This window comes from Rhinolophus ferrumequinum, chromosome 10 (genome assembly GCF_004115265.2).
Source record: "Rhinolophus ferrumequinum isolate MPI-CBG mRhiFer1 chromosome 10, mRhiFer1_v1.p, whole genome shotgun sequence".
In the NCBI taxonomy this organism is placed as follows: domain Eukaryota; kingdom Metazoa; phylum Chordata; class Mammalia; order Chiroptera; family Rhinolophidae; genus Rhinolophus; species Rhinolophus ferrumequinum.
In genome coordinates, this window is record NC_046293.1 from 55237381 (window position 1) to 55264495 (window position 27115).

General features: G+C 40.7%; 1 protein-coding gene across 3 annotated transcripts in view; it reads right to left on the reverse strand.

Annotated features, from left to right (window-relative positions):
- Positions 1–830: 830 nt before the first annotated feature.
- SARNP (SAP domain containing ribonucleoprotein) overlaps positions 831–27115 on the reverse strand; it is a 45664-nt gene continuing 19379 nt past the window's right edge. Inside the window, exons 9-12 of one of the 3 annotated variants that reach the window (XR_004424112.1) lie at positions 25780–25848; positions 7930–8019; positions 5341–5514; positions 831–1183 (exon numbers count right to left, since the gene is read on the reverse strand). Coding sequence is in view for 2 of the 3 variants with exons in the window: in XM_033116791.1 (XP_032972682.1) it covers positions 5473–5514; positions 7930–8019; positions 25780–25848 (201 nt within the window). In the remaining variant the exon portion in view is untranslated. Of the gene's footprint in view, positions 1184–5225; positions 5515–7929; positions 8020–25779; positions 25849–27115 lie in introns of those variants that run through there. The other 2 variants (XM_033116793.1, XM_033116791.1) reach the window with 2 other exon arrangements.

Sequence of the window (27115 nt, forward strand, 5' to 3'; positions counted from 1 at the left end):
TCAGAGTACAAGTTTCCCTCTGCCTCCCTGCCGGACAGTGCCTGAAGCCCAGGAGCTGAGAATCTCCTGACCCACACCCTACCCATACCTCACCACCAGACCTCTTGGCTCCAGGCAAGAGCCCAGAGGGTCAGGAGAGGAGAGGGGGAAAAAAACCTTCAGCAAAATTGTTACTCTAAGTAAAGCCAGCAGTTATGGGTCTAATACAAACAGTACTGAACTAAAGCCCGGGCCGGAGAGCTGATCAGCAAGGCTTGTTGTTCCCAAGAGCATCACTCTCCCGCCTGGCCCAGCCAGTGGAAGGGGCAAAGGTACGTGACCGCCCTTGGGAAGGTGATGTTGCTTATCTGTAGCATCTTATTCCCGTTGCCACAGTGAGAAAGTGAGATAAGGTGTTTTGGTACAGGAATGGGCAGGGGCGTGAAGCATTTCAACTTGCCTCTTCCCATATAGTAGCTATGTTAAACCCCAGCCTCTCCTCTCTGACCTGTTCTTCATCCTTCCTTCTGCCCCAATCTTGGAGAACCGTCAACACCATTCAAATTTTCTTGGTGGAAGGAGAGGAACAGAGGTGAAGAACAGAAGATGCCTTCTCCAAGGTCAAATGCCCATGTCTCTTGATCTTGGCACAGGGTGGGGAATGGGCAATAGGCATCAGGTAACTTCCCTCTACAAATTCTAGAGAGCTGGGGCATTAGAGTTGGGGACACTTAGAATATGCCCCTTTAATATCACCAAATAAAGACCTCTGGGGGAGGGTCTTTCTCTTATGAGCATAAGTCTATGAGTTAAAGTCTCCTTCCCCTGGTCCTCCCCACCCCCCGAGATATGGGGGCATAGCCCAGCGACCTAGTGGGCACTAGCACTCCCCTCTCCAACCTTAAGATGTGTGTGGACCTCGCCAGTGCCCTCCGATCATAATTAGTGTAATTATTATTTACTTTGTGTATTTGTTACACTGTGCGTGATTGCCTTTGTTTGTTAAGGGTGTCTGAGGAGTATGGGGCTGACAGGGGCACTGGAATGCCGGGAAAGGACTTCTTCACTGAGATCAAGGATTCCAGGAGGGAACTATTGCAAACAGGCCATCAGGCAGTTTTCAAGTTATGTGACAGAGGGCAAAGATGGCCATAGGATGCTCTGAGTTTGGGGATGGTCACATGACACAATCCAGCACTTGAACCTGAAAAAAGAAAAATAAAAGCAGTCAAAGAGTTTAGAATTCAGTGATGACCTCTTCTCCCTAACCAAGCGCCACATTTACACCTTGGAGACTAGGAACAGAAGAGGATCTGAGCGAGGATGAGAACTTGTTCAAGAATTAAGAAGATGGGGGTTTGGAGCAAGGGAAAAACATTAGGGGCAGCTGGGATGAGGGTTGGGACCTACAGCCCAAGGGAGGGGACCTAGAACAACTCTTCTCTGGAGAGCTTGATCCAGAACAGTCCCAAAGATTACAAAACCCTCTTCTAGCCTCCAGAGAACAGATCTGAAAGTTCTCGAGATGACCCAGCTAACGTCTATCCAGTTCCCTGATCCTAGGTGTCCAACAAAGTTTTACCAAAACCCAAAAACCAAACCAACATAACCATTCCACCTTGCTATTATACCAAGAGTGATTAAGTGTCTCATGTACCTAGGGCACATTTCCCAAGGCGTAAGAGGTGGGTGTAGCGAAGAAATCTTGTCTCACATTTTAAAAAAAGAAAGCTCCTGTGACATCGACCTGATCCAGAATGAGGGACAGGACCACTGAGGGTTCAATGTGCCACCATGCTTTCCCTGTCCTGTCAATTCTGTCAATAGATTGACCAAACTACAAGACTGAGGATAAGAGAAGACAAAAGTGCTATATATTGTATCCTCCCAAGGAACTGTATTCGCCATACCTACCCCTAGCTTTTGGCCTGAGCTAAAAACAGGTTTTCTCTCCCGACTGTGCATTGTTTCCTACTTTGAGAGGACACCCAGAAGAGACTGCAAAATGACTTTTATCCCCAAACATCCTCCAAACCAATGTATGGATAGCTATCCTGTACTCTATCTTTGCACTTTTTTTTTGGATGTCAGGGGCTCCAAGATAAGCGCCAGCAGGCAGTAGCATTTATAGCTTCCGGTCTTAGAAAGGCAGAAGCAGCGAAGTCAATCGCCCAGACCCAATGTCAGCTTTTCTGCCAATGAGCTGGCGTTAAGGAAATAATTAGAATTCCTCCCACCTCTTCCCACTCTCTGAATCCTCAAATGCACCTGCATATGCTGTACACACACACATACACACACGCTCAAACTAATCCACTTAGCCCTGTACCCTCTAGCTGGAACCTACTCAGAGAAAAGAAAATCCACTGTGAATCACCTAATAAAATTAAGAATAATATTTATTGGACAATTACCATGCAAACTATAGTAAGCAAATTGTGCTGAGTATATAGTATCAATTCTCACAGCAACCTTCACAATAGGGTTGCTACTGGTACAGTCTGGAAAGTCACAGAATAATTAATTTGCCCAGGGTTTCAGACTTAGTAGAGCTAGTGTGGCAGAACAAGGAATTATACCGAAGTAGCTGCTACACAATATTCCACTCTAATATATTCTATTAATGGTGATTTGAAAAGTGGAAAAACTAAAGGCAGGGACAACTGAGAGAGGAACACCCTGGGCTCAAACGGTCTGCAAAGGTGTGAAGACTGCCATTATTATTATTATTTTTTTAAAGATTAAGAAGATGCTTTATTTTTATTATTATTTTTTAAAGATGGCACAGCTCACAGTGGCCCATGTGGGGATTGAACCGGCAACCTTGGTGTTATCAGTACTATGCTCCAACTAACTGAACTAACCGGCCACCCCTGCCATTATTTTCTAATCCCTTTGGAGGTTAAAAACAAGAAGTATGGACATGTAGAAGGAAACGGGGTAAAGTTAGTTTTTGAAGGATTTCAACAATCAGAGGTGAGTGACGCTGCCTGTCAGAGGCCCTCATAGAAGAGAACGGGGAAAACAGTTAAATTCCTTCCTTCCCCTTCATCTATTTCTCATGTCAGACGTGGCAGCAAGCCTCAACACCACGAAGTCTTGTTCTTATTCACATCTTCCTTCCTATGGCCCTCACCCTCACAGAAGCTTCTAGCCTTGTATCTTCAGAAGTTCCCAGGAGTTGGGTTGGGAGGGAGGGCCACTTAGAGTGATGGAGAAAAGGAGTGATCCTAGAGAACCATAAAAAAGGTACAGATTTATAGCTGAGGAAGCTAGTTCCCTCCACATCTTTTAAAGACACCCTCATTAAGAGCTTCCAGGTATGCAGAGAATGTCACAGCTTCAAGACAAAAAAGACAGCTACCACATCTGGATCCTGAATCAGCTACACTAGGGAGTCTGGGGGATAGGAAGGAAGGGTACTTGGATCCCAGATAAAGAACTGGAAGGCTGGATGCCTGTTAATGCCTTTAAAGGGGCTTACTATTTTAAGACTGAATTAGTTAAAAAAAAAAAAAAGACATAGGCATCCTGAACTACTCATACTCAAAAAGTATGTGTGGAATGACTACAAGACAGGAAGAGGATCTGGTGATGAGGCTCGGAGGTGAGAGACTTCTGACCAACATAAGAACAGCTGCTGGAATGAGATGAAAAAGGTTAGTAAAAGATCCACACAAATTCAGAACACTGCATCAAGGATATGGGGAAAGTTGAGTTGAGTCAGGGGAATGATTAGGCTTCAGGAAGAGAATCCTGGGGGGAAGGCTAAATACTTTTCTGGAAGGTTACAGAGGATAAGGAGACAAAATGAAGAAAACTTAAAGGACCCAGTGGTCCACTCCATTATCAGCATCTGCTTTATTCCTTTACTTATTTTCCATTTTTTACCATCCTTGGGTAGAAAACCCTTACTGAATATATTATGTCTCAAGTTAAAACAGAACTAATTCTCTCTGGTTCTGTTTACAGATAGAGACAGTAGAGAGAGGAAAAGCTAGACTCAAGATCAGGGCCTGGAGAAAAGAAGGGAGGCATTATAGAAGAGGCTAGAGGGAAGAAAAAGTTTAACGAGCACTCCCTTTTGTTCATTTTTCCCAAGTCTCAGAATGGAGCAACATTCACGACAAATGGGAAATCTCTGGATCTGCTCTCAAAGGCAGTCTTCCTAAAATATCTAAACTTAGGTCTCTGCCTTCCTCAGCAACCAGAGACGGTGGAAAGAGATTTTTGTTAGGAAGGGGATCAAACCATTACCTTTGTATTAATCAAAAAACCAGTTAGAAGGTTTTAGCAGAAATGGGAACAAGGAATTACATTACAGCAACACGGGATCGATTATGTTACCAAAGTCTTCAGGTAAAGGTGCCAGGCTCTTAAGTTTTATTATCAAACAAAACCCAACCTTATATAGATGTCCAGAAATAAAGATTAAAGAGGAGGAACTTTACACCAAAACATCGAAAAAGATTAAGTAGCAGGTCTCAGATCTATGTGAAACTTTAAATGCAAACAAGCAGCCTGGTTAGGGAGAGCCAAACCTTTCTAAGTAGGAGGCCCAACAAGGAAAATAGATTTTAGTAAGATTTAAGAAACTTAAATCCACCAAAACTGTAATAGTATGTACTTCTGCAACAGAAGACAGACCAGCACAGGTCTTGATTAGAAAGTAGAAGCCTCCAGTCCACTGCTGTGTTCCCTACAATGCTTAACACCTCCACATCCTATTATGCTTCGAATCCTTACACTTTCTCCTAGCTGAGGGGTACTCAGTCCATCTCCTTTCCTGAAGTGCATAACCAACAGGGGCCCACATACTGGCTTTGGCTGAAACCACTCAGTATCACACCAGGTCACTCTTGAAAACATGGCCCTTCTGGACTCCAGAATAGGGACTCTAGATTCCTTTCCATAACAGATTACCTACTAATCATTAGCCCTGTATTTACATCCTTTGCACCTCCTAAAACCCAGTATTCTCCCCATTTTATCCCAATGGGTCATGTGAACCTGCTGAAGTAGACTCAGGTAAAATTTTCATGGAGGATAAAGAGCTAAAAGGACGCCTGTGAGAGAAGGGAATAAACAGGCTTAAAGGGATCGACTTAGTCCTTCTCCGTATCCTCTTTTGTAAAGGGTAAAAGCATAGGGCTAACTCCCTATAATGTCTGTCCCTGAAGCTCCCTGTATATGGTCTAATCTGGCTCTAAGAACTCAAAGGAGCACCTAATAAAACACATTGTTCTCTTTTCTATTTTTTTATTAACAAGCAAAATAATAATTAAAAAACCAACACAACAACAACAACCTTAAAGTTGGAACAGCAATAAGTCAAATTACTGCTGGAGTTCACAGATGTACCTGGGGTACATGCTCCCTCATTGCGAGGCAGGACCTAGGCACATTCATGACTGTGCATTTAGGTATATGTGTGACCAAGAAGAGTCAGAGATGGAAACCGCGGGACAACAGAAAAGCATCAAGAGTTTCTCATCAGGCAATCCCAAAGCGCTCTGCTCTTTTCCTCTTCTTTGCCTATAAGAAAGAATCAAGAAGAAAAAAATTAGACTGTAAGACAATAGTGGCCTGGGTTACTGGCTGCTTTAATCCAAGCTCACATGGATTGTCACAAGGTCTAAGAAGGAGGAAAAGCCCCGGCTTAAGCTTGGCAGTCAAAGATTTCATTCCTGAATCTTTCTAGTTATCCAGTTAGAGTTGGGGAGGTTTGGTGGAAAAGGAGGGTGAAGAAGGGAAAAGATTGTGGGGAGTTTGGGACCAGAGGGAAGAAGAGGAGGGAAGCAGTGGTAGAAAAATGGAAAGATTCCCAAAGAGGGCCACTGGGCCAGTTAGCCTAGAAACAAAGAACGTTTAATAGGCTGGGGAAAGTCCTCTAGTCAGTGGGGAGATGGGAGAGTTCAGCAGACAAGGGTTGACCAATGCTATTTTGTGGAGGTGAGGAGAACAAATGCCCTTCTGGGCAGTCAGGCCAACACAGCAATTCCTTAGGCCTCCAAATCCACAGACAGGCATATAAATCTTCAATGCCAACATAATAAATGGGGAGAGGAGGGAGTCCCCAACATGGATTCCTTAAGGAAGCATTCGGGAGGGCACAAAATGGGGAGAAGGAAAGAAAGCCCTTTTAATTCTTTCACAAAACAGCGCTGAATCCTTCACTCTCACTCCAACCTCTGCCTCCAGCAAAGAGAGGGCTTTTTTTTCATTCCATTCACAAAGGAGGTTTAATTTAGATTAAAAATAAAAGCTGAGTACATACAAGCCCAGCCTACTTCACCTGGATTACTGACACAATTCTTTGGAATCAAATAAAAGTCATCTAGTTCATATAAACTCCATGAGCCTCAGATGTTACTTCCTCCTTACATATAATGCCTCTCCCAACAAAATCCTCATCTGCCTTATTTTGGAGAGGCCAATGTACCAGCTTAGCGAGCATGCCTGGTTTAACAGTTTCCTGGTCAAAGAGGGAGTAATTTTAACTAGAATTAAAACAAGCCTAGGTTTACTTCTAGTTCCTCCTGGCAAGTCAGTAAGCAAGCAGATACTTACTTTCAATAGGTAATGCTTTATTCTGAATTGGTAGCACAAAGAACACTATATAACTCCTCTATTTTTTTCCTAGTGGAGAATATAAACTGATCAGATTCTAAAATTTTCAGAATTTACTTACATGACTGATAATTATTCATAAAGAAACATATAAGATTTTGAGTGTGAGGGGTAACAGATTTTCAGAGGCTATCTCCAGAGGTAATGGAAAGAAGGAATTTGGATTAAATGGGGGAAAGAACATTCCAAATTCCTCACCACCCAAGAAATTTCTGTAATTCTAAACTAATTATTTCAACTGTTCTTTATGTACACTTTGGGTGACACTTGGTCTCCATTACACTCTCAAATCAGCAAATCAATATCGTCTGTCAATGTTCTGAGCAGTCTTCCAATGCTCAAGAGTCTCAGTGAATGTGAGGGAAGCTGCGATACATAGGTTGCAAAAGTAACTGCAGTTTTTGCAATTAGTTTTAACCATTTAAACAGCAATTACTTTTGCACCAACCTAATAGATGAACACAAGTCTTACAAAAAAAAGCCACTCTCTCATTTTGAGAAACTATTTGTGAATAAAGTGATAAGAATGAGACGTCTCAGTCGAGTCCATTGTCCTACTTCAGAGGGGAGTTAGGCACAACTATACTTGTGTCTGGGTCAGACATGGCCTTCATTAAATGATCAAAGAAATAAGCCTGGCAGATTATCAGACATTGCAACTTACTGAATATTTACAGAACGACAGGTGTTGTGTCAAGCATTCCACATAGAATTATCTCTTTTTACATAGAATCATTTCATGCTAAAAATACCACTTAAAAGTAGGAACTATCTCTTCTTCCCAGATGATGAAACTGAGGCTCAGAAAAGTATCATAACTTATAAACAATACTGTAATACTAAGTAGCAGAGCCAATTTTCAAATCTGAGCTTATCTGATTCCAAATCTTGTGCTCTTTCTTACTATGCTAACCGGCTCTGACACTGAATTAAGTATATCGATGGAATTCAGTGTGGCCACTCAATCCAGAAAACAGATAATCAAGCAAAGGACAAAAGAGCTTGTTATGTGGGCACTTAAGAAGTAGGCTGGGGGTGGCCGGTTGGGTCAGTGGTTAGAGCGCAGTGCTCATAACACCAAGGGCACTGGTTCGATCCCTACATGGGCCAGTGAGCTGTGCCCAGTGAGCAACTAGACTGAAAATGACGATGTGACTTGGAGTTGATGGGTCCTGGAAAAACAAACTGTTCCCCAATATTCCCCAATAAAACTTTAAAAAAAAAAAAAGTAGGCTGGGGAAATAACAGTGTTTCCCCACTCAGTTTGTTCACTCTCATTTCCCTTCAAGGGCTCTATGAAGCATTCTAGGTAAATTTTACCTCTGTATCCTCTGTGGTTCCTGTTCCAGCTGAACTTGTGACAATTCCAAATCGCTCCTTCCTCTTTTTCAGCTTCTCGTCATCTTCAGACTGTTCAGGTACAAACAAAAGTGTTGAAACAAGTTAGGCTCCATTCACAAAATATTAATAAATGGGAATGAAATTATAACTTATTAGTCACAATATGTCAGCCAACCTTGTGACAAGAACTACATCTCACAAACAGAAAAAACAGATAGGAAACTGAGTAAGCTAGCACATTGTCCTGTCCCTAGAACGATTTTAAAAATGTTAAGTAGGGCCTCAATACTCATAAGTAAAGAAAACATAAGAAATATCCATAAAACAAATTTCTGTGCTGAAGAAATTTTTGTAGTTCAGAGACATGGAAAATAGAGGCTTCTCTGAATAACAACTGCAGAGAGCAGGTTGGTAAAAGGCACCTGCACTATTTGTTAAACACTGTTTACAAGTTCCACTGACTTACCACGGAAAGGAAGGAGAAGGTAGTCAGAGTGGAAAGAGCTTACAAAGAACACCAAGCGTTATGAACACCCAGCAAAGTCACAGAAGGCTCTGAACAGTTAGAAATGATTTTAAAATAAAGCGAGTGAAGGAAACAGCTGCAGTCATCTAAGAGAGAAATGCTCTGGACCTTTTTCAAGCATCCAAGAGACTCATGATGCCTACTCAGTAACTGGAGAGAATGTTTCAGCTTACTATGAACTAACAGTGGCCATTCTCCTTCTGTTTTAAAGATTGAGCTAACTCTTCACATCGACTACTGTTCACTATAAGAGTTTCATATATATTCCCATCAGGATCTAAACCCTACCACTTCATCCCACTTTAACAGATATTTTCTCCTTTTCCACCTTTCCCTCACACCCAGTCACCAGTAATCAAAAGCTCAGCCCTAGGATTAGAAACATCTAAACTCAGGTGGGCTCCCTGGGCGTTTCCCACCCCAGGATAATATTCTAGAACTTGGCACATCTAGACAAAGATATTGTCCTGTCATACACCTCAAAGGACGTTCTACTCCACACATACAAACACACACACACATACACACACACACACACACACACCCTCACCATGGGCAAGGACAGTTTCTTTGGTAACCAACATAAGGTCCGGTCAAAATAATTCAAGCAAACTTTTGAACAAGCTTTTGTGTGGTGCTCCGGAGATGAATTAAAAAAAAAATATATCCCAAGGAGTTCATATTCCTGCCACAGAGTCAAAAGGAAAGGCAATCAAGAGACTTATAGAAACACAGGAATTGTTTAACACCTCTACTGTCAACCCCAAACAAGGAGTTGGTTGCCTTTGTTCCTATGATCACAGGAGCCACCTCTTCAGTCAAACGCAGGGCAGCTATACAGCTTTCTGTGCTCAATTTGTTTCACCAGCCTAGCTCCCTGAACACTAGGTAGGAGTACTTTCTTGGTGTTACTTTGAGTCTTTCAGCTGAGAAACTTGTTCATTTTTCCTCCCTTTTGCTGCACCTGCCTTCTAGTGAGTAAAAAAGGAGCTAAGAAAGGTTGGTGGCTATGAAGGATTGAAGAATCCTACACAAGGCCAGCCCAATGGCCTGGTGGCTCAGGTGGTTGGAGCACCGCACTGCTAATGCTGAAGTCACCGGTTCAATTCCCACATGGGCCAGTGAGCTGCCAGCGAGCAGAGCCCTCTATAGCTAAGATTGTGAACAATGGCTCTCCCTGGAGCTGGGCAGCAATGAGCAACCAGAGGTTGGCAACCTCCCGCGGACTGCCTAGTGCCCGGACTGCCTCAGCTGGCTGGGAGCGCAAGGCTCTTAATACCAGTGTGGGCCAGGGAGCTGTGTCCTACACAACTAGACTGAGAAACAACGGCTTGAGCTGGAGTGTGGGGGGTGGACAGGTGGAAGAAGGGGGGGAAAAAAGAGAGAAAAAAAAATCCTACACAAGTTATCACTTAATTAATTATAGCACATAACTAGAATACTGCCCATTATAACCATCCATCCGCAAATCCACAGTGGGTGTATAATTAATGTAATCTAAACTCTAAAACATTGAGCCAGTTTCCAAGAAGAAGCATCCCGTCTTTAACGATCATAAATTAAAATAATGATATTATAGTCACTCACATCTGAGTGCTTACTATGTGCCAGGTGCTGTATGTTCTTTGCACACACTATCTCATTTACTTCTTATAACAATCTTAAAAATAGTAAGTCTTATGACATACATAATAAGTATTATGACATTCATTTTACAGATAAAAAAAACTGAGGCTTACAGAGACTAAGTAACTTGCCCAAAGTCTCACGAATAGTCTCACATACTAAGTGGCAGAGCCAGGAATGGAACCCAGGACACTTTACTTACGAATCCACTTTCCTTAAAAAAAAAAAAAAAAAAAAAAAAAAGGGGGCCGGCCAGGTGGCTCAGGCTGTTAGAGCTCCATGCTCCTAACTCTGAGGGCTGCCAGTTCGATTCCCACGTGGGCCAGTGGGCTCTCAACCACAAGGTTGTCAGTTCAATTCCTCGAGTCCTGCAAGGGATGGTGGGCAGCATCCCCTGCAACTAAGATTGAATACGGCACCTTGAGCTGAGCTGCCGCTGAGCTCCCGGATGGCTCAGTTGGTTGGAGCGCGTCCTCTCAACCACAAGGTTGCCGGTTCCATTCCCGCAAGGGATGGTGGGCTGCGCCCCCTGCAACTAGCAACGGCAACTGACCTGGAGCTGAGCTGCGCCCTCCACAACTAAGACTGAAAAGACAACAACTTGAAGTTGAACAGCACCCTCCACAACTAAGATTGAAGGGACAACTTCACTTGGAAAAAAGTCCTGGAAGTGCACACTGTTCCCCAATAAAGTCCTGTTCCCCTTCCCCAATAAAATCTTTAAAAAAAAAAAATATATGTCAAACTTGCAGCTTTAAAAAAACAAAAAACAACCCACTTTCCTAACTTTACCATCTCTTTAGGTACCTCACATAAGCATTTCTTTGGAACAATAGTAGCAGAAGGAAGAAATATTTAATTCCCAACAGATAAGGATCATTAGGACCCTTAGCTAAAAGTGGCTGTGAACTACTTCAATGACCTCCACATCACTCAAATAACTTAGGTTAATGCTAGGATCCTACCCCTTTCTACCGTGTCACATGCCTCTACTTTACAAATAAGTAGGGATCCAAGGAAAGGACTCCAGGTATCTTACACTAAAGATTTTCTCAACCAAATTTGTTTCTAATTCTGACTAACTAGCTATTCCATCTGTTGAACTATAATAAAAGAATTAGGAGGGTATGCAATGAACACAGGCCTCACTATATTTTTCCTTACCTAAGTCGCTAGGAAAAGTTTTCTTGATTTTGTCAACCACCACTAAGATAAAAGTGAAAAAGGAATATAAGTGAAAATTTCAAAATGAAAGCCTTTCTAGAATATTCAGATAAAATAGCTCCATTTCACTAAGTGTTCAGGCCAAGCAGGAAACAGTTTTAGGAGGAATAAAAGGATGTTCCCATACCCTTCTTGCGGAGAGTAAGAACTAGACCATATCTTGCTCAACTACCACTACGTACTTTTTTTCATTCAATTCAGTGCTAGGGGTACTTCGGCAAGTTCAAATCACAGACAGGGAGATGCTACTTCTGAAACCCAGCCATTCTCTAGCACAAACCAGGGGGCCACTCCCTTCACAAATCTTATCACAAAGCCTATGTCCATTTGGAATGTATAGGACAGTCTTTCCTCTGGTTCCTTACGTTGCTGTATCCTGAAATGGGAATTTTGACTTTCTAAATTAAATTTCCTGTGTTTCCCTTTGAGCTCAAAGGTGAGGAAAAAACAAGGCAGGAAAAGGAATGGGATGAGGGGGAGGATATACTTCTCTAGCCACTAAGGATAATATCAGAGCTTTCCCCATGAGCTTCCTTTGCAGTCAGACCTTTGGTGCCTCTCCTGGAGATCTAGGCAGAGCATCTGCTCCAAATCTACCAGGGGCTGGGGGCAGGGGGGTAGGTGGGACAATACAGTCCCCCCTACTCCCTACAAACAGACTGCCTACCCCTCACCCGCAGAGACCAGTGAGGGTTTTATTTATCTTGTGCATGCCTGCCCTTCCCTCCCCACCCAGCGCCCCTCAGCTCCCCTCCTAAAGTCTCTTTCCTTCTGGCCCTGCAGGGAAAGTGCACAACAGGCCCAGTAAATCAACACAGTTCTAATGATCTCTCTCACTTGACCCCTCTAGCGTGACGGTGTCGCATGGAAACAAACGTACAATAAACTTCACTCCATCTTTAGCTCCTTGCTGACAGGTTTTGATTCATGGGATGGGGAGACCCATCTGAGGGAAATTACCTCAATCAAAATGCATGTCTCTCTGCATTCATCAGGCCTACGCTCCCCCAGGCCATGCTCAAGTGCACAAATGGGGTTGTGAATCTGCAGGCAGCACTGACCCCTTTAGCTTAGTGTCAGATCCATTTGCAAACCTTTCCTTTCCTTCTTCATCCCTCCCCCAGTTCCCTCCCACAAACAAATCTTTTTTCTTTCCCTGCATGCTCCTGTGTGGGAAGAATAGTGCTGGAATCCGAAGCACCCTTATTTCTTATCAAATGAAAATGAAACATACAACTTGCATCCAAAATCAGAGGAGAAACCTGTCCTCGCCGACTAAACACTGGCATTGGATGTTCAGATTGATCCACATACTTCACTTCTCCCACTCAAGATGGAAACAGCAAGCCAACTGACCGGTGCCAATAATTTCAGCATACATAATAATTCTCATGTCTCCCCATAACTGCCTTTCTTTTTAAAAGCTCATTGATAAGAATGAAAAAGAGAATTGTGCAAAAGAGGAGAGAGCCCTTATATAAGCAGCACCGGACAGAAAGCATGATGTATATTTAATAAAGCCAAATACCCCCATGAATCACTAGCACTATATCTTCCATCATAGCATAAGATAGTTCCAAACTGGGCTCTTCAGACAACATCTTCAACTTTTCAAAATTCACTTTTCTCCTTGTTTCCCTTTCATAGTAGCAAAATACTCAAGCAACACAAAGAAAATAATAGCTGCGGAGGGAAAAGACTGAGAAATTCAAGGCAAGAATACAAATTACATGTGTGAAAGTGCTCAGTACACAGGAACTATCATACAGTTGTTCAATAAATATTAGCTATTGTTTCTATTGCAACATTCCTCCTGGTCCTTGAAATAAAGTCTGAGACCACCAACAAAATTTTGAAGCTGACAACACCACTCATTCTCCTTCTACATTAGATATAAAGTCATCAAAAGTTGGTAGGAATCAGATCCATTACCAAGGCAACAAGGAAATTCCCTTTAGCTGCAAGGCAAATGAGTATTTGGACAAATGACTATATTTAGGGTTCAAGTGTGGCAGAACAGTAACCCGACAAAACCAGTCTTCTCTCTCCATCAAGTACTATTTACCATCTTTTTCCTTCTGGAACCCTAAAAAAATCTACACTGCCAGGCTGTACTGATTCCATTATCCCTAATAATTAATGATTACAAAAAAAAGATACCTATATAAGGTAATACCCGAGGGAATTGAGCAAGGATCCAATCTCTAACTCTGGACTCAACCCCAAGTACTCTAAAGGCCCCCGAGGAATTGCTTTCATTGAATTACATGACATCAGTTTCTAGCAACATTTTCAATAAGATTGAAACTGTAAAATTAATCCATTCATCCACCAGTCATTCAAATATCCACTCAGAGTCTATTTTTGATCACTGTACTGGCAATGGGAATAGAGAGATGAACAAGACAAAGATCCTTAACCTTATGGGGTTTATGAATTCACAAATGAGCTACTGTAAAGATGTGTGCCATTGTTTATCACATTACTGCTTTATGAGTACCATGGGGAAATTTTCTTTCCGGTCCCCAGATCCAAAATAATTATGCTTTTGCTGAGTAACTTGTTACTTTATACCTTCTGAACCCTGTGAGTAACTGTAAATAGTACAATTATTGTTTTCCTCTTTCCACTGACTGCTACAAAGTTTGGAGCCAAATGTCTGGCCTCTTTCTGGCAACTGACTTTGAAAATGTTTCTGTTAGAAAGAAGAGGACAGAAGTATTGAGGTGAAAGAGAGACCTGAGATACGGAGATGGAGACCCAACTCCGAGATCCCAAGGTAGAAACTTAGAAGACAAGATGAAGTCCATTAGTTACAGGGTTGCTCCTGTCCCCTTAAGAACTTACTCCTCTCTAAATGTAATGGGACCTACTAAAAAATACCTCAATGCCCCAATGGAAAAAGACAGGAGAAGGAGGTACCAGGTTATAACTAAAATTTTTAAATTAAAGGCTCTTGTCAATACATATATACTGTAGCCAGGAATTAAATCTCAAAAGGAACATCAGCTGCAATAACTGGCAACCTGAATATCACAGATGCTTTCTAAAGTGACTGCCTCTTTTTATGGCAGAGTACCGAGGATAAGCTCTCTACTCAAAATGGAGTTCTACCTTTGTTAGCTTCCAAACCAAACTTGTGTCTTCAAGATTCAAATTCAAGAGAACATTTTTCAAAACTTAACTAATTTTATCCTGAATACAATAAACACTACTACTCCAAGCTTAGTGTTCTAGGGTTATTTGCTCCGCCAAAAGGAGTTCACTTTGATTTAATTAGCACCCCATGGGCTGTTTCTTCAAAGCATTCACCTTCTTCAACCTTATTATGAGCACCACTCTGGATCATTAAGAGAAACTAGAAGAAACAAAACAGTGACCCAAATGTGACCCAGGCTTATTTAGGGAATTTGAACTCAGTAATTCCCAAAACACAAAGCAACAGTATTTACTGAATTCAAATAAGAAATATACTCACTATTCTTAGAGGTGACCGAAAGAATTAACCAAGCCCAGCATTTTTCCTGGACAGTGCAACAAGCTCACTCATTGATCACCCCCTCTTACACTACAGGTAAGAAGCAAAAATTCCAATCTAAAGAATTCAGTCAGATATCCTTACAAGTAGGAAGAGGCTTTTCAGGGAAGCTCAGGTACTGCTTGCTACGAGGTAGAGCTGGCCATTTTACTATTAGCTATTTTAATAACCGAGCTACTGTTCACAACCCACACTGATCGATGTACGAGTCTCATGTAATATATTCCTATCAGGACCTAAACCCTGCCATTTTATTTATCCCACTGTAACAGTTATTTTCTCAGAAGTCTTTTCCCTGGAGTGATGGAAGAGAGGCTAAAAGTGAGCTAAGATGGTCACATTTTGCAAAAAAATAACTGTCCCCTTTTGTAAATGAATTACTGTAGTAAGATGTTAATAGTTCTTAGGCCAATCTGATTTTCCAAGGGAATATAAGGTAAGAGGCAAGCAAAAAGGAAAAGAGGGAGCCTTATGCTCACTTTCCTGACTCTTACTGCCACGTGACTGATGGCAAGATGAAAAGCAGAGCCTGGGGGCTTTCAGGCGATGGTAGATTAATAATGACATGGCCTTGACTTCCCAGAGGTAAAGGTTATGAAACACTCCAGGGTAAGTGGGCTTCCAATTTCATATTCTCAGGGTGAATGACAGCAACTGATGGTTTTTCTCTCAGAAACACTTCAATGCTTAAACACACAGCTGTCACCTCCCTGCCCCAGTTTCTGAAATTCATCTGTACATGTTTACTCCTGAGCCTTATGACAGCCAGACCACAGAACATGGGGTGGTCCTAGAAACCAACACACAGAGCCTAAAGCAGGACTAAAGGTGAAGGATTGGACTAGCAAAGGGTATGGCATCTTAGCACTTACAGTATAGAGACACTCCAACATTCCCACACATATACATATAATACATTTCCCAAAACAACCGTATTACCTATTCTCAACCACCTTTCAACTGTGAGATCAGAGCCAATTTTCTAGGGCCAAAAGGGTGCCGAGAATTTTAAAGCTACACCAGAACTAGAAACTACCAGGAACTCTATCTCCTCCTTTCTTCACAGGATTTAGGGCCCCCAAACCCAGTCAGCTCAGAATCAAACACGTGTCTGAGTCACTAGCTCCTATCATGTTTTCTTTCTCTTGTCCAAATCAAGCTCTTTCCCCAACCCCCACTCCTCTTCAACCCCAGAGGAGGTCGTCTTGGTCTTGCTCTAACTGATTGTAGGACAAAGCAAGGCAGGTGAAGGAAATGAAGGCTTCACACTTGAGACCCCCGGAAACCAGGTTTCCATTAAAAGTCCCCACTTCCCTCACTTAAAAGCCAGAAAGCTGATGCTTTTAAGAATAAGTAATGCAGAGCTTGGAAGAAATGTCAAGAAGTCAGAAGAAGGAAGCTAAAAACTTTTGAGGAAAGGTAAATGCTGTCTTAGCTAAAATATACAGAGAATGAAGGACAAGTTACTGGAGCATTCACAAATTTAGAATGAGCACTAGGAAAACAGATTCTTTTCACCTATATTATTCTATTTATTTTTCAATGTATCTTATTTTTTATTTTTTAAAGGAGGGTGCAGCTCACAGTGGCCCATGCGGGGATCAAACTGGCAACCTTGGTGCTACCAGCACCGCGCTCTAACCAACTGAGTTAACCGGTGCCACTCACCAATAATATTTTAAAATGCAGATCAACCTAATAAATGTGAATCTCAAAAGGAAAAGCTTAGGGGGCTGTTATTTTTTAAAGGGTCCCCTGGTGACCCTGATGTTCAGGTATGAACAACTACAAATAGCTTTGAGAAAGTACAGACCAAAATTTAAACAAATCCTTTTCACCAAGTCCAAAGAAGGCTGCTACTCCATTCCAATTTTCCCCACAAAGCACTACGGGTCTTCCCCAAAAGTTAACAATTCCTACCAACAGGATTCTCTCAGCTGCAGGGATGTAAAGGGAAAAAGAAAGTTATGAAGGAATCACAGCTGGCTATAAGGAGCACAGTGGTCTTGCTGCTTTCCTAGAATTCAAATAGAGGAACAGAAACTCTTTTTAACCGGAGGAGTTCAATAAAGGAAGAACATGCCAAAACAAGATCAGGGAACACCTCAGGTATGTGGAAAAAAGAGGGAGGCAACTATGGTCAAGCACACAAAGGTATTTTTACAGAACTGATATAGAGGAAGAGAGGATATCAATAAAGAACAGACAGAACAGATATGTTTTGTTTTAAGGCTCATGTGTTTTGCTTGTTCATTTAGAGCATTATAGAGGGCCATCATACAAAGCCTCTCATGTTATAGCTCTGTTCATCTCTAGTTTCTTTTCCTCCTCAGCCATCTCACACCTAAGCATGAACAAGACAGTGAAAATTCTATCACTGCCTCCTCTATTCCATAGCTCAATAAACGCACCCAATGAATACTTGCTAAAATCCAGAAACTAAATATTTCAAACATAATCTCCTTCTCAATAACACATCTTCACTGCTAGGGATTTTAAAAATTCAGTATTTGATATGTACTCCAAACGTGGAACACCCTGAAAATACATTTCTTTCTGTCCTAAGAATCTGCTCTGGAGATGAGGGTAAGACTTGGTTAAAATATTTTTTAAAAAGTGAGAAATGAGGGGCCCGCCCAGTGGCTCAGGTGGTTGGAGTGCTGTGCTCTTACCGCCGAGGTCGCCAGTTCGATTCCCACATGGGCCAGTGAGCTGCGCCCTCTACCCCTAAGGTTGTGAACAATGGCTCTCCCTAGAGCTGGGCTGCCGTGAACAGCTGGAGGTTGGCGTGAGCTGCGGTGGGCTGCTGCGCTGCCGTGGGTTATCATGTGCAGCCATGAGTTGCTGGAAGCCAGAAAGAGCTGCTGTGAGTGGCCAACCGACGACTGGAGACCAACTACCTCGGGGGGGGGGGGGGGGGGGGCGGGCAGCGCAAGGCTCATAATACCAGCGTGGGCCAGGGAGCTGTGTCCTACACAACTAGACTGAGAAACAACGGCTTGAGCTGGAGGTGGGGGAAGGTGGAAGAAGGAGGGGAAAAAGTGAGAAAAGAGTAGCAAAGGAAAGAGAGGGGAGGAAAGGAGGTAACATTTTCTAGATCTTAGCAAGGGACCTCAGATTTTAATAAAAAGAGGGCCTTTGTTTGTAAACATCACCATCAAGAATCGACCTATAAATGATTTCCCAACCTGATGCCCTGTCTCATCCCCATCCCGACATTCCCACTTCCATCTCCAAAACACTACAGCATTTTACTGACCAGCTTCAACCATCAGGCATGAAGCGCAACTCTGCTATTTTGGTGAGTACATAAATGAACTATCTATCATTAAACCTCACTGGAATTGAACCTATATGCATTTTTAAAGAGTATTTCCTCTCCTTACCAATGTCAAACAAAAGAACAGTGTTACTCGAGCGTTAGCCTCTCAAGTATTAAAATATATCTTAAACATTTCTGTACTGCTACAGCTCTCACATCATGAGGAGCCTTTGAACACCAAAATTCCCAGTCCTTCCCCAAGTAATCACAAACCCTCCGCCAAAAAAAAAAAGCCCACACTTTTTCTTCCCATACAGATTTTGAAGGACGGACGGCTAGACCTGAATTCAGATAGTTAGCTCACATTTCACCATAGCCAAGGAGTGTATCTGGGAGTGATCCGATAGATACTGCTCTGCTTAGAAAAGCCAAGCCAGCTATTGGTCACCTCAAAACTGGACATATAACTAGACAAACAATCATATATAATGTGATTTACAGGTAGGTTTGGAAAATAATTCATCTTATGTACTAAAGACTGGCACTTAAAAAAAACAAAAAACTGACACTCAAAGAATGATCTCACCCCAAGAACTTGGCTGAAGGTATTTAAAAGTAAAACAGACTCAACAAAATCCAGCATTCCCCTCTTTTTCCAGGCTGTGTTTATTCTTGGAGCAAAGACTATACGGGGGCCACAGAGAGACATAAAACTTGCTTTTTATCAAAGTCATCAGTTCTGACACGTCAGAAGAAGGAATGCAAAGGCATTAGTGGGGGTGGTATATCTAGAAGGGGAGACAGAAAAGAGTTTTTTTTCTGACTACACACTTTCTTACCTCTAGTTCTTTGGGTTCAAGCTCAGTGAATGAAATCAAGAGAGAAAAATAAAATGAAAAGGTACAAATTCCTAGTAGTCTCAACCATGTGCCTTAGGGAAGTATAACCCTCTATCAGAAACTTCTCAAAGATTTAATTTATAGTAAACAGGGCAACACCAGCCATAAATGCTGACATAGCATCAAAAATTTCATCTTGCTTCCCCAAATTTTTAAAGCTTTTCCTCTTAAAGTGTTCAATTTACATTCCTAACATTTCATATCCAATTATCCCTCATACCCAGCTAAGTAAAAAGTGTGTGTCTGAAGGTTAGGGCATAGTGGTAGAGCAGAAGTTGTTGAGCAAAGAAAAACCTGACTCCTATTTCTCTAGTTAAAATTAGAATACATTTTCAAGAGCCCTGGGCAAGAGAGAGAAAAATTCCATTCTGCCTCTTTGCTCTTCCAAATTCCTATAGCCAAGTGGTTCAACAGCAATTGAATGGCACACATAATGACATCATTGATTGGAACCATAATAGAAGGGAGTGAGAAGAGAGGGTCGGGGGGAAAGTTGGAAGGGAGGGAGGTGAAGATGTATTTGTGTTACAGACAAAAGACAAGTTCTGTTCCTCAGCAGGGACAAATGAAGAACCCGATGAGGGGATAAACTGAGGTCAGCGAGTTTTACCCATTGTTTCCTCTTTAAACAGCTCCTTTACCACTCCCTCAAGGTTTGTTCTAATGGGCGGGTGAAGAAACAGCAGTATGTTTATTTTTATCTCAGAGAAGAGGAGTCAGAAAAAAATGCCAAATATTTATTTTCAAATTATTATGAATTAGAAGAGGATTTAAAGGACTGGTTAAATTTTGGTTGGGCCTGAAAATGTTGCAAGAAATGCTGAAGACTATGTGGGGTTGGGTCTTGGCTTTTTCCTGAAATTCACCCTCCCTGACAGCCACCCTCAATTGCTATCTCAACCTACCATATACAGAGGGTGCCAAAAAAATGTATGCACACTTTAAGAAAGGAAAAAAACTGTATTAAAATTGCAATGATCAATATATACTGATAACGAAAAATGAATACAAGTCACATTTGACTTCTGCAATTACAAGAGGTGCTCAAAGTGGTTACCATCAGTGTCCAGACACTTCTGATTACAGCGAACTACTGACTGAGCAACACTGACCAAAGTATCCAGTTGTATACATTTTACTCTCCAGTATATAACCAATTCTTATCTTCTTTTCTTGTTGGTTAATATAAATAAGTTAAGAGAATACAAATTTTCAAATGGAGTGAGCATTTTGGGAAAAATGACAATCTAGGATGAAAGGGAGGGAAGAATTCCCCCAAAAGCTTTTGATCGATAAAATACAATGACTAAGAGGATCGCACTGAAGTTTTTCCATCCACAATCCTACTAGCTGAATTTTTCTTGGTCTCATGGGGGGGTCCTATGAGAAATGGGAATAGAGAATTAAGTGTTGCACTTGGCCTTGGTACTGCTGCTTAAGTATATTTGGATGCGAAAGAACCCAGACCTACTCAGCAGGCTACTTTCCCAACTTACCCTGAAATCTAAATCTTCTACCACTAACCATTTAAAAAATATTCTACCAAACACCTCTTCACAGCTTATGGTTCCTTGGGTTCTTACAGGGCCATGTTGGCAATGTCCTCTGCATGGCCCCACGGTTCTTCCTTTGGAAAAGGTTCGCATATACATACCTAAAAATCTCTAAATCCCAATTATAGGCTCTCTGAGAAGGCTGGTGACCAACGTCTAAATCCATAGTGTGAACTTCCTTCTCCCTATACCAAAACCCTGAAGGGAAGGAACGAACAAATATTTCTTCATTTACTTCAAATAGTGGACGTGACTCTAGATACAATCAAATAGGCCTTCCAGAAGAGAGTGAATGGAGACTAGCCTGCCATCAGTTAGCACAATGAAAGCTGTATGCTAGGAGACACTGGTGCCCTCCTGTGCTTAGAACTGACTCTGTCTCAGTTTCCTCTCTGATATCTCAACACTTTTTAGTGACAATAACAAGCTCCTCAAAACAAGGCAGTTCTAGTATCTCTCTCACTCTGAGGTGGTTCATCCCCAACCAATGATGAGCAAAAATATATAATTATACGAAAGGCTCATGAAACTAATCTGCAGCCATCCAAGAATTTTCTAGCTACCAGCCTCAAAAAGATGATGGTCAGTGAAGAAACCAGTTTGTTTTCAACCTTTTTATATTCTGACACTGAGTAACAAAGACCACAATTATCAGGGAAGAAAACTGGCCATAATCACAAACCTGGGAAAAGCAGCCTTCAGGATTTATAGGCTTTAAGATAGCTCATTAGGACAGTTCCCTACATGAAGAGCTACAAGTAGGGAAAACCCAGTAATATTTTAGTAGAGAAGATGTATTAAGATCAATAGGGATACAAGATGCTTACATTTTCTACTACTAATAAAGAATCAAGAAGCAGTAATACACACCCCTCACATTCCCAGGGAGGAAAAAGAATATAAACCACACTCCAGTTTTCTGCTAAGTGCCAGGCTTGTTTTTGTTTTTTATATTCACCTAGCTGGATTTCCTGTAACTTCCTAATGTATCAAGTTTTACTTTCCCAAATATGCCAGTATTTGAAAACAAAATAAATCAATCAACTCAAATTAGCTATATCACTTAACATTATAAGCTAAGGTCCAGATCTAAGATCCAGATCTAAGTTTTTACCAAAACTGGTGTCCTGTGACGATTATATATTAACCAATCTGGCTTCCCATCTATTCCTTCTATCAATCTCATTCCTTTCAAAGATGAGTTTTTCTTTTTTTCTTTTTTTAAATTTTATTGGGGAATACTGGAGAATAGTGTTTTTCCAGGATCCATCAGCTCCAAGTCAAGTCATTGTTTTCAATCTAGTTGTGGAGGGCGCAGCTCACTGGCCCATGTGGAAATCAAACTGGCAACCTTGGTGTTATGAGCACTGCACTCTAACCAACAGAGCAAACTGGCCGCCCTCAAAGATGAGTTTCTTATGTGCCAGGCCAAGCCCTGTCTCTCACCAACAGGACTAACCCAAACACTACTCTTGGGAGACATAGAGAACTAACTGACAGAGTAAAACACAACCAGTCAAGCACAAGACTGAAAATCTAGCTGGTGATCAATCAGAACCAATCAAGCAGAGGTTATTCATCTGAGTTTTGTTTTGTTTGAGGGGTGGGAGGTTTCTCAGCCCACAGTCACCATGAGGCTTATATGAGAAAAGGCATGCCATTCTGTCCTCACATAGTCCAAAGAGTTGGAGGGGATAATTTACAGCCTCTTGTGTAAAAAATGTCTATAAATGTCAGTGCCATTCTTTGCTCTGTCACTTCCCATTATCCTAAACCAACAGGATTCTATTCACTGGGACTTGAGCTAGAAACATGAACAGACAGGTCTTTCTTGGGTGGGGGAAAGAGGGAAGATGACTGAGGTGGGGAGGAAAGTCAGATTTTTGTGTACTATCTAATGTGTATTGTATACTAGTGGAGTTAGTATATAAGCAGTAATACAAAAGTCAGCCTGGGAAGAATAGCACAGATTTGGTATCCTCAAATCTGTAATATGCTCAAGCTATAAATCTAAAATATGAGGAGATGATCAGATTGTGACAGTTAAAAAAACAACTCAGTCATAAACACTAGTGATCCATGGCTCACTTCCTCTCACACACTTTCTCTCCTTATCATGTATACTGGTCTGCAGCAAAATCGACTGAAGAGAAATCAGCAAGCAATCAGGGCCTTAAGCTGGATCAAGCAAACACAAACCCTGTGCAGTGGAGATGACAGGAGGTAGGTTTCTCATTGCCCTTTTTAGAACACTAGGATGAAGAAGAGGCACTGCCTACTAACCTCCACAACTGGATATCTGAATGAGATCTGTGCCTAGAGAACTGTAAAACTTAAAGACAGTTGACCAAATTATGTAAGAGGATGCTCTACTAGAACCCAGGACCCCAAAATGAGGTGGACAGAAGTGTGCTGACCTGGCTGTTCCATAAATACAAACTTAATCATGTCACTAACCTTGGCCATCCAAACAAATTACTAGGTAACAAATCATCCAGTGATAAAGAACAGTTAAACATAAAAGTGAACCAGGCAACTCTCACAGAAAGTGTATCCAGTTGCAATTTCAGGCTTTGGATCTAGAACACTAAGTTCTAGAAAATAAGTTACTTGGAAAAAAGAACACTGACTTTTATCTCTTACTTCTTTTCCTCCAATTTCTCTTTTATAGATTCAGTCTAAAACTGCTTATACTCTGCGAGTACTAAAAAATTCTGGGCTACTAAAACAGCGGTCCAATTTATGTAGTCTGATAAAGGATTTCTATGCTTCCTACAAGTGTAAAAGCTGTGTGGGAGATATAAGCTAGACTTGAGTAGTTCAATACACATGTGGCTATTCAAAGTTCTGTTCCTCAGTTATACTAGCTATATTTCAAGTGATCATAACCACATGTAGCTAATTACTACTATATAACAGATTATTCAATAGAACAATATTCTATAGAATATTTCCACCATCACAGAAAGTTCTATTGGACAGTGATGGTTTAGACAGCAAAATAACAGTATTTCGGGGACATTTTAATGGTTTATGGGGAAAATTAGAGCAAACTGTTAAAATTAGGATGATTCTGATAATCAGGATTTATGATCAATGTATATGGAACCTACAGAAGACATCTCAAAAAAGTCACAAACCTCCAATCAAAGTGGTCTCTGGAAGAAATCATACACACTCTAGAAAAGAGCTACTCAAAATGGGGTCTGCTTCCTGGTGCTGATCCCCAAACTGTTTTTTTACCAGTCTGCAGTAAGTCCAGAGATTGAGAGTGTTTAGAAACTTCCAGAGTAATTTAACACTACTGGGATATTTTTATTTTACAAAAGTACCACTCTGCAGTGAACTGGAAATTTAAAAAACTAGTCTTTTGCCACAGAATTTGAGAAACACTATTCTAAAACAAATGTATGACAATGAAGAATGCTATTAGAGAACAGAGCTCATATAGTCAGAGTTCTGCCAATTACCATTATCTGATTGCAATCTTTCAGAGATTTAAAATGAGAACTGAAATCTTATCTATGATCAACTAAAACACAGGAAGTTAACTGATTCAATTAAAGTCATAAAGCCATTTGGCCAACAGAACTGAACTAAGAAAGGAAGAAAACTAGTATTTATTGTAGGTCAAAGTGTCACTGTGTTAAGGTAATTTTGAAAATACAATTATCCTTCACAATCATGGCATTTAGGTATTACTTCCATTCTTATAGATGAGGACCAAAGAAGTCTGTAATACTTTGCTCACAGTCACAAAATTAAGGATCTCTTCGTGTTTTACTCAGCCTCCTATGGACTAAAAATGAAAACAGGTCAAGTATGGAGAAAGATTTTAGGGAAAGGAAGAGGAAGGATGATATCCCTGTAATGAAATGCTATCAAAATAACTCAGGTAGACAGTATAGAAGGACAAATCCCTCTCAGGAATGTGTCCATATGAGTTACGTAGTAGGAGACAGGATGTTGTTTTGTTAATTTTGATGGAATACACAAACACACACAATTCCCTACAGGAGTGAAATTATTGCTGAAATTCTCAGATCCCTAGCCCTTATATACAAAAGGAGATAGATGAGAACCAGGAGCACAGATCCAAGGCACCCTTTCCCTTGGCCATCTAGCAAAAACACAAATGACTCTTGAGTTTATAATTCTTCCCAATTAAGCTGCATGTGGTTTAAGAATCATGTAGTTTGCCTACCTCTCAACTCCTATTTTAATTTCATATAAACCAGCAAATATTCCTACTGAACACCTATGGTTTCAGCACCAAGCTGGGCACACATACCTAATGTTATATTGCTGATAAACATCAAAAATGTAACCTAAAGGAAAGGAAGACAAATTCTATGCAAGGTTATGAGTCCCACAGGGCACTATAAGTGTTTACTTTTCAGTGTTCAGTTTTTTCCTGAGCAAAAACATAACCACTGTCAGGTCAATTTTTTTTCCAATGGATTTCCAGAAAGTCAAATGTTTCTGTACTCAAATGGGAAATGACTTTTCTTAAATGATGGTTTTTCTGGTTTGAAATACTCTTCCCTTAACCCTGCCACCACTTCAGCAACCAAGAAACATGCTCTCATTCTCACAATACAAAGAAAAAAAGATTACCTGCTCTAGACAAATAGAATCCTTAGCATTTTCTCCACTGTACCTAGCAAAACCCCAAACACAATGACGCACTGTAGAACTGATTACCCCACACAGCATTGTGTTAACAGTCCTGATTACCCCACACAGCATTGTGTTAACAGTCATCTTGCTTAATAAACTAAATAGTATCAGTTAGCAGAGGGGCCGAGAAAGAACAAAATAATTTTCTCTTTTCTGTTCTACAGAACCTCCAAATTTTGTTTCTAGGTACCTTTGACCTAAAGACAGGACTATCTTCTCCTGATTTTTTAATTTCTATTATGCCTATATTAGAAGTTAAAGCAGATGTAACAAGTTTTAACAACACTGAATTCAACATCTTAACCAAGAGAAATATAGAGCATGCTCTAACAGCCTAAGTAGAAGCTATGAAAACAATTTGGGGGGGTGGGGTGGAGAAATTTGCGTTGTGAAGCAATTCTTCTAATGTAATCAATACTCAGCAAGGAGATGATAGTCAAAGGACTATGAAACACAAAGTACTATATTCTCAGCCTGTGTAGCCCCCAAGCTGCTCTAATGTTGCAAAAACAGTACTTTACCTTTCTGGAGATTGAAGAGACATTCAAACCAAATCTTTGAGCTCTTTCTTTTAGCTTGTCCAGGTTAACCTACAAAAATACAGGAAAACAAAACAACCCTGTATTTTAAAAATCAAAATAGCCTAGCAATTAGAGTTGTCCATAAGTGAAAAGACACTGCTGTAACGTAATAAACTTGCTGTCATTAGAATGGATCAAGCATAGGCTACATAATCAATTGTCAGCATGCTATAGAGAAGATATTACTAGATATGCTCCAAAGCCTCTTCCAACTAGATCATTTAAAAATTGTGAATGTAATAGTAATTTTAAAACTAATAATATTATACAATGGAGAGACATTGTCATCTTATGGAAATAGGTTTCTCCAATGGAAAAAGTCATTGACTGATATGCTAATATGCCATTACTCTGAAGATGACCATTTTGAATGATAAAAAGGAGAGAAAAAGAACAATCCGTAATTGTTCACCATTTTCACATTGAATGCTATGACATACACACTACCTACCGTCAAGCACCTGATTAAAAACATAGTTTTCAATGTGAATATACAATTTGCCTCTCATTTCTATTAATGGAGGTATTAATTGCTTGTTTTGAAAACAACTTCATAAAATTTTCCTCTCAGGAATAACTTGAAAGGAGAAAACTGATTTTCTTTGAAGCTAATTCTAGCAAACAATATTGAAATGTATTTATAAAAATGGCAACTGTTTCATGAAATAAGTTATGGCCCAATAAAAAATGACAAAAAAAACTTTTTTTTTTTTAAATTTAAAACTATACCATTTCAGATTAAAACTACAGGCATAGATTTAGATAAGTTTTCAGGATACAGAAATTTCTATGAGCTATGTAATTTGAAAACCTAACAAATCAAAACAGAAAAATACACAAGGCAGAAACTATGGTCCAAAGCTAGGTGTTCAAATAAGCCTACAACATAAAAGATACCCTATGTGCCAAATTAGGAAACTAAGCAGCACCCATTCATGCCATTAATTATTGAAAGGCCTCTTCTGGAATGCAGTGAAAGATTCAGCCCTGCCTCCTTCATTCATCAAAGGTGGCAAGAGCCTAAGGAGGGTTTAGGATCAAAGTAGGACAAACACTGCTTGAAAGAGCAAACAAATGTCTAAATCATCACCTCCAAACAAGTCTACCATTCACAGTCCAAAATCATTAATTTCTATACATAGTCCCTGCAAGTAGTTCTTAACTCTGTCTCCTAGCAAAGAGAAACTATCACTGCAGCTCTCCTTTCTTCAGAAGACAAATCTACCACCAGTACCCAATTCAATTTTCTTCCTTCCTTTTTCCTGAAAGCCTTGTT